This window comes from Seriola lalandi, unplaced genomic scaffold, assembly GCF_002814215.2.
Source record: "Seriola lalandi dorsalis isolate HSWRI2012SDOR001 ecotype SW California unplaced genomic scaffold, Sedor1 jcf7180002054972, whole genome shotgun sequence".
Taxonomy (NCBI): domain Eukaryota; kingdom Metazoa; phylum Chordata; class Actinopteri; order Carangiformes; family Carangidae; genus Seriola; species Seriola lalandi.
In genome coordinates, this window is record NW_019525660.1 from 6,627,644 (window position 1) to 6,646,109 (window position 18,466).

The 18,466-nt window shown below is 40.1% G+C and overlaps 1 protein-coding gene across 5 annotated transcripts in view; it reads left to right on the top strand.

Annotated features, from left to right (window-relative positions):
* Nucleotides 1–17,332, top strand: part of col11a1a (collagen, type XI, alpha 1a) — an 80,014-nt gene extending 62,682 nt beyond the window's left edge. For all 5 annotated transcript variants that reach the window (XM_023397967.2, XM_023397965.2, XM_023397968.2 and 2 more), the window contains 20 exons: nt 38–91; nt 268–321; nt 864–917; nt 2,914–3,021; nt 3,427–3,480; nt 3,657–3,710; nt 4,723–4,776; nt 7,186–7,239; nt 8,384–8,491; nt 8,801–8,854; nt 9,419–9,472; nt 10,271–10,378; nt 11,482–11,535; nt 11,631–11,666; nt 11,770–11,823; nt 11,957–12,203; nt 13,553–13,665; nt 14,100–14,168; nt 15,050–15,283; nt 15,834–17,332. In XM_023397967.2, the coding sequence (XP_023253735.1) occupies nt 38–91; nt 268–321; nt 864–917; nt 2,914–3,021; nt 3,427–3,480; nt 3,657–3,710; nt 4,723–4,776; nt 7,186–7,239; nt 8,384–8,491; nt 8,801–8,854; nt 9,419–9,472; nt 10,271–10,378; nt 11,482–11,535; nt 11,631–11,666; nt 11,770–11,823; nt 11,957–12,203; nt 13,553–13,665; nt 14,100–14,168; nt 15,050–15,283; nt 15,834–15,980 (1,764 nt within the window). In that variant the 3' untranslated portion in view covers nt 15,981–17,332. The remainder of the gene's footprint in view (nt 1–37; nt 92–267; nt 322–863; nt 918–2,913; nt 3,022–3,426; nt 3,481–3,656; nt 3,711–4,722; nt 4,777–7,185; nt 7,240–8,383; nt 8,492–8,800; nt 8,855–9,418; nt 9,473–10,270; nt 10,379–11,481; nt 11,536–11,630; nt 11,667–11,769; nt 11,824–11,956; nt 12,204–13,552; nt 13,666–14,099; nt 14,169–15,049; nt 15,284–15,833) is intronic.
* The last annotated feature ends 1,134 nt before the right edge of the window (nt 17,333–18,466 follow it).

Genomic DNA, 18,466 nt, shown 5'->3' on the forward strand with positions numbered 1-18,466 from the left:
TAATACACTTTAACAACACTGTATCTCTCTCCTGCAGGGCCCTCCTGGTCCCCCTGGTCCCAGAGGTCCTCAGGGTCCTAGTGGAGCTGATGTACGTATGGCTGATTGATAAAAATGTGTATATACAAAATTAGTGTGACGTAATGATAACTACATCTTTAATGGCTTCACCTCACCTGTCTTACATTGAAAAGCCTGGATATCATCATGCGTCCTCTCCCAAGGTGATGGATGATGACTCATCTCTTTCTTTATTTTCTGCTGCAGGGTCCACAAGGTCCTCCGGGCGGCGTGGGCCCCATGGGATCTGTGGGTGAGAAGGTAAGCATCATTGCACAACATTGCACCCCAGGGTGTTCTGCCTGCCTAGCGTGACGTTGGTCACTGGGACTGAAATACTGCTGGCCCACCCCTGCCAGCCCACCCCCTTTGTTTCCACCTGCAGTCTAATCATTCTATATGGCCAGGCTTTTTGTCTGAGTTAGTGCTTTTACACTATTAATGTGTAATTTACAACACTTCCAACAAGATTCGTCCATTTTACTGCCATTTGGCGGCTGCACTATAAATACTTAATGCTGTACCACGGCTGTTAAAATGACTCAGGGATATGACACATAAAGGGCTCCCAACACTTGAGAGAGGGCACTTGAAACACAGTAACTTTTAACACCCTTGTAATCAACTACAGTTATAGACTTAGTTAAGTTAAATATCTGGCTTCTGTTGATATTAATAACATTAAGTATTAACTATTTTTGTAGTAGGTGTGACTTTTTTTTAAATGCTTCTGAATTTGGAAACTCTCCATGTGTGAGGGTGAAGGTTTATCTGTCCAGACACTGACATTTGTTTAACCACAGGGTGAACAAGGTGAGGCCGGAAACCCAGGACCCCCTGGAGAGCCTGGAACTGGGGTAAGCAAGCTCTGTTTTTGTTCCTCTAGTATGTTAATCTAAATATGTGCGGCATGTTTCATGCTTGTGCGTCTTTATGTATTCTGTGCTAGAATTTGTGTGTTTGCATGTACAGTGCATCTTGCTTTTCAACACAGTCTTTAAAATACCACACAACCTTAGAATGAATATTTGTGGGGCTTTTTAAAAGTTACTTGTAGTATCAGCAACATCACCAACACATGTTTGTAGGTTATCTTCAGGAAAACAGTTGCTTAATTGATAGCTTTAGGCAAATATAGAACAAAATCCAATTTAATGAGAAGGTTTGTTTTTTTCAGAGTGACACTGTGTATTCATCACAGTAAAAGTAATTGCTCCTCACGTTGAGGCTGGTAGTTCATCTCAGCATGGCTCCTTTGCTCTGCACTCCATGTCCTCATGGCCTGCCAAACTGTCTCTTCCCAGACTCTTAAGACATAATTACCAGGAGGATATTGCCTGGTGCGCGTGTCCTTAAGAACAATGATGCAGTCAACATGAAGCTAGTTAAACAGCAACATCAAGCCCCCACTCTGCTGAGTCCAGCTTTTAGCTGTGATCTGCCCTGTTTTGGCAGCAGTAGAACCATATATTTAAATTGTTGTGATTATATTATTAATGTTTAGAGTTAATTTACAAGATTGAATGTTAATTTACCTTATCTATATGATTGCATTTGTTATTGCCAGAAATTTATGACAATTTGATAAGCTTTTTCATACTTTTCCTAAACACCAATTATTGATGGCTCTATTAGTGCAGCTGTCTCATTTATCGTTATTGAAGTACAGCAGATTGAAATTTGGCCCATTTCCAGTGGGAGTGGCAGAGGAGTGTGATTACAAGCATTCATAAAACTCCCTGCTAGTTCCCCATCAAACTGCTGGTGACATTTCCAAAGTCAGTGTGCAATTTAAGTCCCCACCATCAACCCCATTCCAGTACCTCTGTTTTTACATCAAACATCAAAAATTTTAGTATTGATTACATTGGAACAATAATAACTAATAAAAATAGAATATAGACCTCATTATACATTAGTTACTGTTAACAAAGTAAACAAATGGTATTAAGTAAAATAAATTAATTGAATTCAACTGAATTGAAATGCATTTTACTATGAAGACACTTGTTTTATTGTGATTTTTTTAATATATTTGAGTCAGGTAGAAGTCTCCTAGCAGGTCACATTTGAAAACAGGCACAGAATAATGATGTACATTATACAAACAGACACGAAGCCTACACAGCATTTCACCTCATACATGCATAAACAAAAAATGATTAAACACCATCAGGATGTGAATGTTACCAAACTTTAGGGAGAGTGCACAAACATCATGATCATCAAAGTGAAAAAGAAGTGATTATATTACTACAGCTCGTCTCTGTCGTCTGAGTTTGTGTGAGCAGTAGCCTCGGTAGAAAAAGCTGACTGCCCAGTAGCAGCAAACAGGAACATACAGCACAACCTTGTATTGAAATTATCAGCAGATTTTACTCCAAATCACAATTCAGAGAATCTGCTGGACTCCCTCACGCCACAAAGGAAAGTGCTTCATCATACAAAACAGGAAGAGTACACCATTACATCATCACAAACAGAGCTACAGAAGCTGGAGGTTTAGAAGTTTATGGCAAGGACAGATGGTGAAGCAGATTAAAGGCAGATATGAAAATCATGTCCATTATATTTACTCTCATTAGCGAGTATGGTTTCATAGGGAAATCTAAATTTCATTGATTCTTGAAATGCTTCACATTGTACCTTTGAGATGAAGCTGTCTTTTTGTATTAGCCCTGTAGAGGCACAGTAACACTGTTTACCAACCAGAGTTGTTGTTTCTCACACACTGACATCAGGTCTGCATGTCTGTGTGTGACAAAACCTATTGTCCCATACTCAGTTCAGTGTAAACTCATAGGTGTGGTTCTGATGTAATGAATGCCCTCCACCACCACTCCACCACTTTAGGGACCCAAAGGTGAGAGAGGAGAGAAAGGAGAGGCTGGCCCCCCAGGAGCTGCTGGACCCGCTGGTGCCAAAGGACCCCCTGGAGATGACGGTCCAAAGGGCAATCCTGTAAGTCTGCCAAATACTCTCAAAATCTGCAGAGGACGTTTTCTGGCTCTCAGTCACACAGGCTCAAACATCCTGCTTTAAAGGAAATGCAACCCCCCAACTCCACAACCCAACCCCACCCCACCCTTGAGGCAGGCAGTTTTATCCTAGAACATATTCAAGAGCTAAAAAGCCTTTTTATTGCAGGAGATTATATTTTATGCCTGCATGGTAATGGAATGCAGTGAGGCCTTTTCTCATGGATTTGCAACAACATCATTAAGTCCATCAAATTGCCTTCAGTGGTTGTAACCAGGTACACCACAACTAAATCACTGTCGAAATTACTAACTGTGCCTTTAACGCCTGTATCCAGCCTCGCATTTCTTTTGCTACAATGATGCATCTCATTTCCTTCTCTTGAAGGGTCCTGTCGGATTCCCTGGAGACCCTGGACCTCCTGGAGAGCCAGGTGTTGCTGTAAGTATGAAACCTTTAAGCGATATTTACCCCATATCGGCCCATTTCCAGTAAATCATCTTTGTACTGTGAATCATGTTAAATCCATGAATTAAACAGTATAGTAATTACAATGTTGGTTAGATATTTCCAATGTCCAACAACTGGAATCTAACCTGTGCATCTCTCTGTTACAGGGCACTGATGGGGAAGCAGGAGAGAAGGGAGAGGATGGGGAGGCCGGTCAGCCTGTAAGTGGCTGTTATTTTATCGTATTTGTAATGAACAAATGGCTGCATGGGTTCCTTCTCCTATCTAAGGTTCACTTGAGGGACACTTTACAAGGACATAATATAATCTAACTACCTTAAGAATCTGCTACTTCGTCTGTGTATGAGTAAGCATGAATATCTCTTGTTTACATTTAGTTTATAATGTAGTAGTCCACCAGAAGATTGCTTGCAGTAAAAGCTGTAGTTATATTTAGTAAATCATTTTCTCTGCAGCATTTTAATGATATTTACTTCATACTCTTGGGTGGAGGGTAAATAGACTTATGTGCTTTGCAGATTCATTAAGTATGATTAGAAATAAAAGCAAAACAGTAATGTGCTGGCCCTGTGTAAAGAGCAACGAATAACAACTCTTATTAGCATTCATGAATGTAAATTAGCCTTTATCTTTGCCAAATAAAAACACAAAAATCTTTATTTACTAAATTAATGTAACACTTTTGAATTTTTTTGTAAACTCATGCTGAAATTTTAAATTTTAAAATAGTGATTACAAGGTATATTGAAATATGATCTGTGTTCTTTGACAGGAAAACATATCCTCCTGTTATTCATATTTATATGTAACCATGTACTCAGCCTATAAACCAGCTGAAAAACTCTGTTTTCAGTATTGTGAATATTTACTAATGCAAATGATAAAAAATAGCTTTGATTGCTTGCAATTAACTCAGAGATAATTGGATGAAAGTGTCTCAGGGAGCACAGTGTGTATCATTTCAGGCAGTGCACCGCCTCATCCAATTGTGGGTTTTGGCTTAACTCCTCTGGACTCTCCAGGGGTTGAATACTCTCTAAATGTCAATATGCTCTATGTGTTAGTGTCCTTTTGGCAGACATAATGAGAAATTTAGTGAAGCAAGCTGCAATCTCATTAAAATTCATATCAGCTCTTACTCGTTGCTTAATACAAACTATTATACTATTATACTCTTTTATTGGCATTTACTGTTGCTTTGCTTGTTTTCAGGGACCTCCAGGTCCATCAGGAGAAGCTGGCCCACCTGGACCACCTGGCAAGAGAGTAAGTTTGTGGCTATTAAGATAAATTTTATGACAGTATTTCTGTGTATGCCTCACTGATGTGCTTCTGGCAATAATCCAAGACTGACTTGTCTGATGGTCTCAGTTTGTTGGTATTTCATAATTTCACATTCTTTGAGCTGTTTTGATGTGAAATCTCTTGCTGACCAAAGCTTTTGTCCATGCTAAAGCCATGAGTCAACAAGCCCTTGTGAGATGCAGAGAATGTGTGTCTGCTGGCATAGCATACTGGCCCCTTAGCCAGTGGTCCAGTCTCCCACCTCACCTCACAACAACCCCTCCTCAACAACTCACTGTTGGCAGTAAAGCAGGAGAGATTCATCCTCAGTAGAAGCACAGAGGGGAAAAACGAAGTGGGAGATTTAATGGGTCAGGGCGTTGTGCTGCCTGCGAAGAAAAGCCGTCTCAAAGCCTACTCAGAGATGAACGTCGGGATGTTAAAATCATGAGAAATTGAAAGGGCTTACCACAAACCAGCTGGAAAAATGGAGCCTCATTCACGTCCATGTGACAGAGGGAAGAGAGGGAGAGAGATGTAGCAGGTCTGACACATTATTGATCTGTGGCTGTTGACTGACAGCTGGAGCAAAACAAAGGCATAACATGGACGTGGTGAAGTTGTTGAGAGGTTATGAGAAGAGAAGGATGTGCACCAACAAAATAATGAAATAAGATGATAAGAAGCTTAAGTCTTTGAATGTGCTGATTGCCATGTGATGTGATTATCACATGGTCAGCCATTACTAGAGGAACCACAGTAGGTCTCTGCTTTGGTGAAACTTCTCAAGGTTACAAGTCTGAGTTAAGATAAAACATCAAGATTTTAACACATTGAAAGCTGATGTGTCTTTGATGTCCATGCTCGCTCTCTCCAGTAAGGAGAGCTTCTTTATGCACTTTATTAGGTTGAGGTATCTGTGTGAAATATCAAAGCCAGTTGCTTTTTGAATGCACATTTGCAGTGGACATTAACATATTTCCAATATGATGTGAAGCTCAAAGTCCCCATGAAAATGAGCAGCTATTCTCCTGAATTTGAAAGAAAAGTCACAATATCAAGTGACTGACTGCATTTCAAAGGGAAACTCCAAGAACTCAGTCCAATGGGAAGAAAACACGCCATGCATTTTTAAACTGGGGCTGATTGCTTTTCTAATGTGCCCAATGAAATTTACATTCTAAGTATTTAGCATGGTATCAGCATTTGCTGCACCTAAATGGCCTGGGGATTATGGTAAGGAAAAGGGCTATTTTATCACACTTGGCTCTCAACTCGCTGAGGAAAAAAAATAGGACCTGAGATGATCCGCCACAGGTTGCTCCTCTGAATACATAATTCCACAGCTAGGAATGCTTGTTTAGGGATCTGTTGGCTCTTTTTTGTGTCTTCTCAGCCCCTGATTCTGAATAAGTCAGTTTAGTGTAGCTGTACATTTAGTTTCAAATGATTTGATAAGGCCTTAATTTTGGAAATGTATTCACCTTTGCTTCTTGAAAAAAAGAAATACGGAATAAGTCATTAACCTCATCCAGCTTTAATTTCTTTTTTTATGGGTTCAGGTCAGTCCTTAATTCTTTTACCCTTTTATCTTTTCTTAGTAACTAGGAGCAATTTAATGCAATCAAGAACAGTCATAAACTGTGTCTCGAACACCTGATGCTGCAGAGCCAACACAAAGGCAATCTTGACAAGGAGAAAACATCTCCCACATTGACTTTAGCCGGTGTATATTGCATTACTGAAAAGGCTCTTTGTGCGGGTTGTGCTGATCAAGAGCCTGCCTCTTCACCACCAGTGAGAGGTACACATCAGGAGAAGATGAAAGCTCCAAGACAGGAGGAGAGCTCACATTATGGGCTCTCAGTCAATAGCACACAGGCTGCAGTCGGCCAGATCAGAGTGGAATTTGGATGAAGAGCAGCTTTGAAGGGAGATGACTGAAGGTGGAGTTGAAAGAAATTGTTGTAAGAAAGATCCTGACCAGAGAGAAAAGACGACCTGCCAACCCTGGGTGTGTCTGATAAAGGTTATGTGTGTTTTCTGTGTGTGTCCTTACGTGGCTGCATGATTGTGTTTGTAGAAAAAGGCACATGCAAGTCATTCAAATAGATCTTGACATAACTGAATTAGTACACATTCAAGGACAATGGATTATCTTCCCCATTCAAAGACAGTGCCCACCAAGTATCTATCAAGCAAGACAGTTGCTCAAAATGAAATGTAATTAAAGCAGACTGAAATGCCAAGATGCCGGAGAGACGACCCAGCAACATTTTTGCTGGAGCTGATGCAGAACACATGATACTCTGTTGTACAGTCCTGTTGTATAGTTGGTGTGTGTTGATGCTGAGTTGAAATGCTAAAGCAGTGTCCTGTCTTCCTCCTCAGGGACCTCCGGGGGCTGCAGGTGCAGAGGGCAGGCAAGGAGAGAAGGGCGCTAAGGTAACAAAATCGATTCATCCTTTGCACAGTAAGAAGTGTCTCAGAAAGTCCCTCGGCTGTCCTCCCCTCCCTCACCATACCCACATCGTCCCCCCTCTTGAATTAAAAGCACAAAAATGCAAAAGTAATTTAATTTCCACCATAGATTAGATGGAAATTTATGGACACAGCCTTTTTCAGTAAAACTAAGACTCACTTGTTTCTTGTATTGTGCTGTGGCTTAATTTCAAGACAGACAAAAGGAGTCAACGCTATTTCTATCTAACCCTCAGGTGTTCAGAGTTACCATGCTTTTCTCCTTTCATGTGAATCAGAGCTCCATGAAATTTCTCTTTAGTCTGTGCTTGTTTTACATCAGTCTCCTGGTTTCCTCAGGTTCTAAATCCATTAGTATAAGCTGGTGCATGCTGTATGTAAATCAAAAAGATACCTCTCTACTGGTTACATGAGTGTTGATGTATGGATGCCTGTAATCTGTAAACACCTTGCAGCTCAAACTCGATATCTTATTTCCATGTGCTGTGTGTATATTGATGTATTGCAGGTCACAGCTGGTCACCTCTGCCACATGTTGATCTTGTTGCCATACTAATTTTTTAATTTACTCGAAGTGAAAACAAAGTGGGATGTAGCTCCATCTCTTGTTGTGAATCTCATTGGGAGGAGCAGGCGCACTTTGCCTCATTTGATAACTCAGACTCTTGTTTACTTGTCCCCATTCACCCAGTCTACATGCTGCATACGGTCTCAGCATAATTTAAAGCTAAAAGCAGCCCACAGCTGAATCCTGATAAAAATACTCTGAGATGCACAGAGGCTCTAGAGGTAAATGTGCTGCAGATTTAAGAAGTCATAGCTGATCTTTTATTTTATACCATTACCAATCATTACAAATAATTAGATGATCAATGACTGTGGAGAGTTCTAAGTTTATTTATTTTTACTTTTTTTAATTTAATTTGATAAGTTTTGATCAAAGATATTCATGACATATTAGTGCTACACATTAGGTTAACTTTACTTTTAAAGTTACAGATCACTGTTAAAATAAATATTTAATATTATTACAATACCATCTTCTTGGCTTGTGTCATATTCTTCAGCCTGGGTCATTCTCTCACATCACTTGTATATCCACATACAGGGTGAGGCTGGTTCAGAGGGTCCAGCAGGTAAAACAGGACCGGTTGGGCCCCAGGGACCTTCAGGAAAACCCGGTCCAGAAGGTCTACGTGGAATCCCCGGCCCCGTTGTAAGTCTGAGCTACACCAAAGATCTCTCCTTGTGATACTCTACATATATAATCAGCATGCTTAGACTAAAACACACACATCCACAGTGTGCACACACATAGAAAAGTCCTGCGAAGACATGATGATGGACTTCATGGAATAATCAATACTCCCATTTGGCTTATAGGTTAGTTTCAATTGTTTATTCCAGCACACTTTTCCCCCCTGTTTGGACTATTAATCATCGTGCTGAGCTCAGAAAATCAATGGCAGGCTAGAGAAAATACAGCAGGCTGTAATGCTCACTACAACTGAACGGCTTTTTACAGGGTGAACAAGGACTGCCAGGCTCCCCAGGACAAGACGGTCCACCTGGTCCTATGGTTAGTATGCATAATCTCTCTTTATCTCTACCGCTCTCTCTCTCTCTCTCTCTCTGTCTCTCTATCTATCTCTATCAATCTGTGTATTTATTGGGAGCTAGAGATGGATTGGTTGGAAGGTTTATTTCTTCACTTTTGGCAGAGCAAGGCAAGAAGGTTCCCCTTGCTTCCCCTCTCCAGTCTGTAGGTTAAGTCAGGTTGAACTTATTCCAGACCGACAGTCTCATTGCACTGAACATACAGACATGAAGTTGCTATTGAACATCTAGTTTGTCCCCATAAGTCACATGTGTAATACATGTGTGGTTTTCATCTGTTCTGCAGTGTTGTCTCTGCTTTCCTCTTTATATAACTGATATAATGATTTTTCTGCCTCCCCTTTTGTGGCGTCTCATTTTCACACCTCTCGTTCTCTCTCTCTTTTTCATACTGCTCTCTTGTCCCTTTCATGTTTGTCATTACTGTCTCATTCCCTATTTCAAAATTTCTGTCTCGCTTCTTTTCCTCACACTGGCTGCCTTTTCTCTGCAAAATTGATTTTTAACTTCTATTATTGTTGTTCAGGGTCCTCCGGGTCTTCCTGGTCTGAAAGGTGACCCTGGATCTAAGGGTGAAAAGGTGAGTTTAGCCCTTTTTCCTGTTTCATTTCCCAGGTTCCAAATAGCCTGGGAAAATAAACCTGAAAACAGTGAGAGGAACCTTTGGACAGTGATCTCGGTTCAGACTAAAGTTGAGGCTTCTCCCAGCTTCTGCGACTTTGCAAATGATCAAAACGCAACACGTCTTTTAGAATTGGAAAGCAGCATTAATACCAATAAAGGCTTATGTTAACATTAAGGAAACAGAATTAGTTTTTGCTGTAGCTGCTGTAAGAGAAAACCTCTTAACAGTACTGAATATGTAGCAGAATGCGATATATCACTCTAATCTGTCTAATGTTTTCTTCACTGCTGCTGTCAAATTTGCCTGTGAAATATAACTGCACAGGATATTCAGACAGCACACATTACTCTGTCTAAATTGCCTCCCACATACTGACATGATGGTTTGAGAGAGAGCGAGAGAGAGAGAGAGAGAGAGAGAGAGCAGTTTAAAAGCTCACAAAAGAAGCCCCATGTAGTGTGGTCTATGTTTCTATTTAATACTGTCCAATCATCGGATCTGGATCCTTATCTTTGTGTTGTGAGTTTTGATCTGTTGCACGAGAGACCTTTCAATTGTGATGCCTGAGGATTTATATTGTAATGAAACTTCACCTTCATAGATTCCCATGTGCATTTTATTTTTGTGGAAAAAAGCAGTTTTGTCCTTGTCAGACTTGCTTGCAGTAGCTTTGAAAGTTGGCGTAAACACAAACGGACATTGCTGTAATCTTTGATTGTTCTTTCTGTGTGAACATTTGTTTTCGTCCTGCAGGGTCACCCAGGTTTGATCGGTCTGATTGGACCCCCTGGTGAGCAAGGAGAGAAGGGAGACCGAGGTTTGCCTGGACCCCAGGGTTCTCCTGGTGGCAAGGGCGATGGTGTAAGTGATTGATGACTCCATTCCCGCACTGGCCCTCCACCTCTTGCCATTTTTAAGTCCATTTGCCCTTCTACTGTGGCTGCAAGTCCAGCTACAGTCATTTGCTTTTGACTAAAACCCCTTGAAAAAGGCATTGCAGGCCACCTGAGTCTTTTTTATTATTATCCAATGTATTTTAATATATTATTATTTATTTTATTTATTTATCTCTCCATCTATCTATTTGGAGAGCCTTGCGAGTGGATAGAGCTTCATTTATTTTAATTTTCCACTGTTACCCAGCAGATATCCAACCATTATTCTTCACATATTCCCAGTCGTCCAGTGAGCAGCCTGAACATTGTGAACATGACAGATTTTCTTTTTACCACATGCTGCCACTGTGGTCAGTTTCTGTGTAACTGATAACCACTGTGATAATATCATATGCTGCATTGTGGAAAACACTGATAAGAGATTCCTTCTGAACTACACCATTAAAATTGTATTATTATTTCTTAACTACTGAGCCCTCCACTTAAATAGGAAGCAGTAGTGAAAGAAGGTTGAACCTCTGTCTCGATAAAGGACTGATGTGAGCCTTCATCCATTTTTAAATAAACATTGCAGAATGACTGAATATGATATTCTGTCCTGCTGTGGCCCCCAGCCTGCCCTGGCTCAGTGATTTAAAGTGATGGCATGGATGAAGTATCTGGAGATTAAGCCTAATGAAACTGTAATGTCCCCTTTTGTCAGAGCAAAAGGGCTTCAAAAAAGTTTTCACTCAGTTGACCATTTCTATTTTAGGGCCTACAAAAATAGTCCCCCTATCATTTGGCTTTATTTCCTGACAAAACCAAGCTGTGAGATTGTGACTATGTTCAAAGTGCAGGGTTTGGCCTTTTCCTGGTGACTAAAATAGAGACTTTGTTTATATTTCAGTTCATAAAAAACTCCATAATTCCATGTGAAAGCTTCATTCAGCTCATGAACAGATGTATACGCTCCATCACCATATTCTAGATTTTTCAGTTCATTGATTATAAAAGCCTCAATATAATACTTTTGTCTCAGTGTTTCTTTCATATATATCTGACTTCTGCTTTCATCTCATATCACAGGGTATCAGCGGATCTGCCGGTCCTCTCGGTCCCCCAGGTCCCCCCGGTCTGCCTGTAAGTCTTTTACTGATTCAGTCATTCATTTAAATTCTGCACCACAGATAGAGTGACTTTGCCAAATTGATGTGCTTATGTCTCATCTAATGCAGGGTCCTCAAGGTCCCAAGGGATCCAAGGGTTCAAGTGTGAGTAGAATCAGTGTGTTTTTAAAGGTGTATTGCCATTATGTTAACAAGTGTGTATGTTAAATCCAGCTTGGATAATATATTTCGCTTCATGTGTCCCTAGGGTCCTGCTGGTGCCAAAGGAGACACTGGTTCAGTTGGTCCTCCTGGTCCTCCTGTGAGTATTTAAGACCGCTGCCGTTGCCTCTGATTCCCCTGCGTTCAGATCCTCACAGCAGCTCTGTACGAACTTGGTCAAGTCAGTCCTCTCGTATCAAATCTAAAACTTTATTCCTCATTGTACCATGCAGGGCCCACCAGGTGAGGTGATTCAGCCCCTGCCCATCCAGTCACCCAAGAAAACCAAACGCTCTGCTGACATGCAGTCAGATGCGGCCGGTACCATCATGGACTATGGCGAGGGCATGGAGGACATCTTCGGCTCACTCAACAACCTCAAACAGGACATCGAACGCATGAAGTATCCCATGGGCACACAGAACAACCCGGCCAGAACGTGCAAAGATCTGCAGCTGTGCCACCCAGAGTTCCCTGATGGTAAGTCAAATCTAAGCAGGAGAGTTTCACTTCAGAAGGAATGTTGGAACAGATCGTCGTATAAAAACACACCTGTCTTTTTAGTTTAATTCACAAAGACACTGGAGAGGAGCTTGATCTGTAAGTGGGACACTAAAGAGCCTCCCCATTCTTTCAGTTTTTGTTGTTGGTCTAGACCATCCTTTCCCAAAGCCTGAATTTGTATCTGTATGTTTTAAATTTAGTGTTTCTCAAAGTGTCTGCAAGTGACCAAAAAGCCTACTAGTGAATAGTGTACATCTGTTGTTTTCAATGTGAAGACAACTCATGTAAATTCAAACATTATCTTAATGTTGTTTTGCTGTATTATTGGACTTTAATGTAACCAATTGTTTAGCGACTCTGCCTACCACTGATGTGGCTACGCCAGTTTACAGTTAATGTTTTATGATTTACATCAAAAATGATCAGTGTGACATTTGAAAGGAAATGTGGGAGACGCTAACGGTTGGCCTGCCCTGGGATTGTGTTAATTTCCACCAGTTATGTGCCTATTAACTATTAAACACAGACAATTGACAAGATCATGGGCCAGTGGCTTGAGACTGAGTCAGATAAACAAAAATCAAATGAAACAGAATGAAACGGGCACAACTGGCAAGTGCTAACTGTTAAATTTTACTAGTAATGCACTCACCACTACTGAAAAGCATAGAGTGTTTGATTACATCCAGCCAGTGTTCATACATGTGTCATTATTTTAATGCTACATGCGCGTGAATTAAAGTTCTGTCCCAGGTGACAGTCAAGCTCACCACAGCACTACTGAAGCAGTGGGCCCTATTGGATTTGGGGATGTCGGGGGAGTTAGGTGGTCTGTGAGTTTTATTTTAATGGTTGAGTGGTCCTTGGTCTGAAAAAGTTTGAGAAACACTCTAGACACACGTTCTTTTGACAAACTGATACTCAAGTGAAAAAAAACAAGCACTGTGATTGAGAGCCCTGCCCAAAAAGAACTGAACTCATCAGTGGTAGAGCTTTTGCCTTTCTTGTCTATTTTGCTAAATGTTTGCAGTTTAACTGAGTAAAGTGGAGCAATTATAAAGATAAAGTTGACATTTACAGCAGCATGGATTGGTTTAGGTTTGTCTTTACTTTTCTCTGTAGGAATTCAAGTTTGTTGCACATAAATTACAGCTTGTTTCAGGCGTGATAATAACAGTTTATCCAGCAGTGTGTAAACCATGAAAATAAGTAGTAAATAAACTTTTAAGCAGAATTTCACATAGGGTGCAGGAATCAAGCATACTTACTTTTGAAATGGAGACATCATCTGAACAGGATATTTGAGTGTGTTTGGTTCTCCTCAGGCGAATACTGGATTGATCCAAACCAAGGTTGCTCGGGGGATTCCTTCAAAGTCTACTGTAACTTCACCGCCGGGGGTGAAACCTGCATCTATCCAGATAAGAAGTCCAACGGAGTGAGTGACTCTGGATTCACACACACAAGATTCCTAACTGCCTCTTTCTAATCATGATTTCTCATCGAATATTAAGCCGTCATGTTAAAACAGCTCATCAACAGTCAGCGAGGCACTGGGGTGAAGTTGTCAAAGGGAGCCATTTGATTTTCTTCAGGGCTAAACTTGTACAGATTTGATATTCACTTTATTGCAAACACAAAAAAACACCAAAAGGCAAATAGTGTAAAATGATTTGACTCTCTGAAGTTTGTGAAAATGATGTTTCAGAGACATTAAAATAAAAAACAGATGATAAACTTTGATGTTACCCTTGAGCCTGTGCTTCACACAGAAAGCTTTTCTCATGTTGGCTGCATGATTCATAACAAAATAAAGTCCATAATAATGTCTGTCATTGATGGACGCTGTGTGCTTTTGTTTGTTTTCTGCAGGTCAGAATATCTTCATGGCCCAAAGAAGTTCCTGGGTCATGGTTCAGTGAATTTAAACGTGGTAAAATAGTAAGTCTCTTCTTTATTCTTCTCTTTCTTTCACATTCTGCAGCTTCCTGCACAAAGCAGAACCTCCTTCACTCAAGGTTATACTAAATGTTTCGCCCCCATCCCTCCTATTTTCCCTGCTTTCTCCTATACACCTGTGCAGGAGCTCTGCAAGATGCTTGTAAAATGGCAAGCAGCTGATGATAGACTCAAATAGCAGCAGCACCCATGAAACTGTAGAGGAGTGACCCAAAGTTGCTCCCCATAAAGACATCCTGAACTACCTAATGGTTTGAGTGTGTTCATATTTTAGGCCAAGCCAGAGCAGAGATAATCTCAAAGCCCAAGGGATGAGCTTTTAACATGTACAAAGTTGGCTTTTAGTTAAAATAATCTGGATCCTTTTGAACTGGCGCATTTTTTCAGTTATTGTGAGAACATTACAATTCGTCACCTGTTCCATATGAAGAACAAAGAGAGGATTCGAGTAGAATACCTCACAAGTTTAGCATTCCACTAGGCCTCACTCTACCCTTCAGCAGTTTCTTGGTAAACATCTGCTACTGTTGCTGTTAGTCAGAAAGGAACATACATAACGGAGCAGTGTTGATTATCGCAGTGGAAAATGTTTTTACGGTTGTTTTGTCCTTGAAATGCTGTATTAGTATGTATGACAGGTCCTTTGTATTTTTGCACATTTATGTTGTAGTTTCTTTCTTATATTTCTTGTGTTTTTATATTTTTCAAATTTATATATTAATATTTTTTCACTTACAAACAAATAAATAAATCCAACTGTTCAGTGAAAATGTGGATGTTTGCCTCTTACATTTGACATCTTTCTCTCTCTCTCTCTCTCTCTCTCTCTCTCTCTCTCTCTCTCTCTTTTTTCCCCCCAACAGCTTTCCTATGTTGACGCAGATGGAAACTCAATAAACATGGTACAGATGACCTTCCTCAGACTACTGACAGCCTCGGCCAGGCAAAACTTCACCTACAGCTGCCACCAGTCTGTGGCGTGGCACGATGCCGCCAGCGACAGCTACGACAAGGCGCTGCGCTTCCTGGGCGCCAATGATGAGGAGATGTCCTATGACAATAACCCTTACATCAAGGCCCTCTCAGACGGATGCGCGGTAAGCCCTGTCCGTAGATACTATCTGTCAAAATGAGCAGGGGGTGGATGAGTTCAGTCTGTCTCTGGCATCATTGAAAATTAATGTGCTAGTTTCTCAAACTTGCCTTTGGAGTTAGATTTTTTTTTGGATGGGTTAACCTACCTACTGGGTGCTATTAAAAAAAAAATACCATTAGGAGATTATTTTCCAGCAAAAATCAAGCATTGTTTCTGATTTGCTCCTGTGGTGTTTGAAATAAAAGTTTAGGAAGCTTTGAATAGTCATAATTAGTTTCTCATCCATTTGGCACTTGCTAAGTATTACTCCTGAAATGAAATCACATTAGTAGTGCAACAAGCAGGAGTGGAAAGCTGTGATTATAACTGATTTCAGCTGATGACAGCCCGGCTCCTTTTATTGAAGGGGCTGACTAAAAGATCAGCTTGCTTGCAGTGTGATCACACAGTTTTGTGCAGTGAGAAATGTGACAAACTGTGTGTGTTTTTCTGGGATTTGCTTGTCTAATTGGTTCCTCTTTCTCTCTATGTCAATGTCTCTCTTGTTGCAGACGAGGAAGGGCTATGGAAAGACTGTGATGGAGATTAATACTCCCAAAATCGATCAGGTTCCAATCATCGATGTCATGTTGACTGACTTTGGGGACCCTAACCAGAAGTTTGGGTTTGAAGTTGGGCCCGTCTGCTTCCTTGGCTAAATAAAAACGAAAAAAAGAAACAAAAAAAGGACTTGATGGGGCCAGCAAAGAAAGTCAAGTTGAGACGTTTTGGGTACCACCAAACCCCATTTCTAGCCCCCCACCCTTTTCTATGCCACATGCAAGTTTTGAATAAGAGATGGTGTAGCAAACATGTCTTTCCATGTATGTACGTGTAACCCAGGAAAATACTTGTTGCCCTTGTAGGGCTCGAACCACATGACTTAACCACGTTACGGAGCAAAGGTGAAGGACATTTGAACGCGTGGCAGAGGAGGGTGAATCGGAGGTAACCAAGAGGGGGGGGTCAGGCGACATAAGGGGACACAGACCCCCTCTCTGGATTCTCCAGGTGCTGTATGAAAACGACTACAATGGTGCTTGTTCAAAACACACAAAAGTATAAAGAGGTGCTAAGAAAGAAGGTGTATTTTGATAATTATAAAAAAAAACTGTAATTATTATTTTGTACAATACTGTTATTTCTGAATCCACTTTCAAAACTTGCATGTGTATCAGATTCTGCTTCTGGCTCTTTAATTTCAGTGTTGGTTCAAAGATATACAGTGTAAGTTGAAGACATCATTCAATCAAATAAATTTATAATTCTGGTATTTTTTGTTCAACACATATTGTGTAACTGTCACGAAGCAAATAAAGTGAGCATTCAAACAATTCTCCATTGCTAAATTAGACTGTATGCCCTTTGTATATATTGACAGTCCAAAGCTTGAGGTTATTTGCTGTTTTGCCCTTGTGACCATAGGTGAAACAACTGGAAGTATCACACCAGCACGTATGCGGCAACATCTCCCACTAATGTTGTGATCCTGTGCTAGTAGGAAGCAAATCATGGCATTCATTTTCCTTTATTTAATTCTATTTGTTGTTTTTTTCTGTTTTGTTTTCTGACAGGCTTTTTATTTTGGTTGTATACCTCAAACTTTCTTGATAACCTTTAAGATGCAAGGATGTTATGCCCTGTATATACCTTGGTTAAGCAATTAAGTTTATATATTTTGGGTGGGGATTTTTTAAAGAGAGAAATACATTAACTGTTAGACATCCACTGTTCAAATCCTTCTGTGAATGCAATGAGAAGCCCTTTAGGTGACCCATTTTTGTAACTAAAATGAGAAAATGTTTTAATGTGCTTTTTATAGTTCATTTAAATATTAAAAACTGGATTCAGTGAACTTAATGTCTCAATGGTCTGTGTAAGATGACTTTGGAGTAGATCTACCTACTGTACATGTCAAATGCTTAAATCAAAGATATGTTAATTCGACTAAGACTCTGGGCTGGTGCAATTCCATCTCTCTTGAAACCAATAAAGTACCATCTTACAATAATTTCCTTTCATTCTGAGTACATGAATGGACATAAATTAATAAAATGTCTCCCTTTGTTTGTAATAGGAAGAATGAAAAAAATTACCTGCCTGTTCAGCTGCTCCTTCATTTGCTGCTTATTTCATGTGCATCTGAGAGGGATTAGCTGTAGACTTCCATATTTCACCATCTGAGTCTAATGAATTTACCTATTCAAAAAGCACACAGAGACAAATGGTTACAAAACAGATTAATACTGGATAAGTTTTTTTTTTTCTATTCAGATGTCAACATCAAGGCTCATACACAAAGGGTGACTTGACTGCAGTAGGATGGATTTTACCATAATAATCTCATCATAATTTGAATTATGAGTTAAAATAGTGGCGGTAGAGCTAGGTGAGATCGGTTGGCTTCATGGGGAATAGACAAAGTGCAGGAATATAGATTTGAGGATTGTTCTCAAACTCGTCATCCATATTGTGGTGATTTCAAACAAACGTAATACAACTCACAACGTACAGTAACCACGAAGCCGGAACTGGCAGCCAGTTATTTTAGCTTAGTTTAGTATAGAGACTGGAACTGAGGAAACAGCTAACCTGGCTCTATCCAAAGGCAAAATCATCCATCTAGCAGCACATGTAAAGCTCAATGACTAACATGTTGCTCGTTAAGAGTATGATTAAAAACAACTATTTGCATTTTTACAGGTTTTGTAGAGGACTATTTATTGATTCTTGGTTTAGGTTTAGGGGTTCAGTCCATTAAAATGACGATGCCATCACTAATGTTCGTCTCAGTCGGAGACACTTGTGAAAGGACCATTTATTGCAAATGGTTGCACAGTTAGATTTGGTAGAAAAGGCTGGGAAGAGGGAAGATGATTCTGCTTAAAGAGCTAATCCCACTAAATAAAATCATAAATTAACACAAACCTTGGTTAAATCAATGATACAAAACCACAGGACTGAATATTAATTATCTTCCTTAAAACTCAAAGTAAAAAGGGATGCTGCAACACATTTGTAAGTTCTAAAAAACTGTGGACAATTTTTTTTTTTTTTTGGCTTTGATGAGAAGATTGATACCCCTCTTATATTTATTTGGTAAATATAATGTTACAGCCAGAAACAGGTTATCTTAACTAACAGC